This window comes from Olea europaea, unplaced genomic scaffold (genome assembly GCF_002742605.1).
Source record: "Olea europaea var. sylvestris unplaced genomic scaffold, O_europaea_v1 scaffold1354, whole genome shotgun sequence".
In the NCBI taxonomy this organism is placed as follows: Eukaryota; Viridiplantae; Streptophyta; class Magnoliopsida; order Lamiales; family Oleaceae; genus Olea; species Olea europaea.
Genome location: NW_019231040.1, coordinates 392,695 through 394,071, shown reverse-complemented (window position 1 = coordinate 394,071; position 1,377 = coordinate 392,695). Strand labels below are relative to the sequence as shown.

Below are 1,377 nucleotides of genomic sequence, written 5' to 3'. Positions count from 1 at the left end.
AGCAAATTAATTTGAATGGTAATTATTTTTCCAACGGTGAATATTCAAAATATGAATTGATTCATACTTGCATGTATGATCAGTTGTAAAATTTCGAAGGTGGACATTGACTTAGACCAAGGTTAGTTTTTTTTTTCGTTGATTTAATCCAATTTATTAATTTGCATTGTTTTTAGTTAGAATTGATTTCAACACATTCAAAAACCCTCTTTTAGTTAATTTAGCATAAAAAATAGACTAAACACTCTTCGTGGGATCGACCCTTACTTCTATTACTACATTTGTTTTAAGGAGTATAGGTTTTAATTTGGAGTGCCTACGACAGCATGCACCACATGTCACTCTATACTGTATGGGGGTCACTTTGCAACAACCAAGACAGCAGCAAAGGTACTACAATCAGGTTTTTATTGGCCTACGTTGGTCAAGGACGCCTATTATGTGGTAAAACATAGTGATAAGTACCAGAGGACTGGAAACATCTCAAGGAGGAATGAGATGCATTTGAACAGTATTTTGGAGGATGAAATATTCGACGTTTGAGGCATTGACTTCATGGGACCATTCTCTCCATCCTACGGTCAACAATACATATTGGTGGTAGTGGACTACGTGTCTAAATGGGTTGAAGCTGTGGCTTTGCCAACTAACGACGGTCGAGTGGTAGCTCAATTCCTAAAGAAGAACATTTCCACGAGATATAGTACCCCGAGGGCGATTATTAGTGATGGTGGAAAGCATTTTTGTAACCACCTATTTGTTTCACCATTGGCCAAATATGGAGTGAAACATCGTGTCTCGACTCCATACCATCCTCAGACTAGTGGGCAAGTGGAAATCTCCAACAGGGAGTTAAAGAAAATTCTTGAAGCTACAATCAGTACATCACGTAAATATTGGGCTAAGAAACTAGACGATGCACTTTGGGCATATGAAACGGCATTTAAGACTCCAATTGGCATGTCTTCATATCGTTTGGTATTTGGAAAGGCTTGTCAACTTCTGGTTGAGTTAGAGCATAAAGCATACTGGGTGACACACTTGCTCAATTTCAATATGAGAGCAGCAGGAGAAAAGAGGGTTCTACAACTTCATGAGCTAGATGAGTTTTGTTTAGATTCGTATGAGAATGCAAAGATTTACAAGGAAAAGATCAAGAGATGGCACAACATGCATATAAGGGAGAAGGAGTTTGAGGTTGGTCAAGAAGTATTGATGTTCAATTCACGCCTCAAGCTTTTTTCAGAAAAGCTAAAGTCTAGGTGGTCGAGTCCATTCACAATAGTAGCTGTGTGTCCACATTGTGCTGTAAAGGTGGTGTCTCAAGATCAACAAAGGAGGTTCAAAGTAAATGGACAATGGTTGAAAGCTTATTAG

The 1,377-nt window shown here is 38.6% G+C and overlaps 1 protein-coding gene across 1 annotated transcript; it reads left to right on the top strand.

Annotated features, from left to right (window-relative positions):
* Window positions 1-555: 555 nt before the first annotated feature.
* LOC111375286 lies at window positions 556-1,377 on the top strand. Its single transcript, XM_022998090.1, has one exon. It carries the CDS (start codon window positions 556-558, stop codon window positions 1,375-1,377), a length of 822 nt encoding a protein of 273 aa, XP_022853858.1.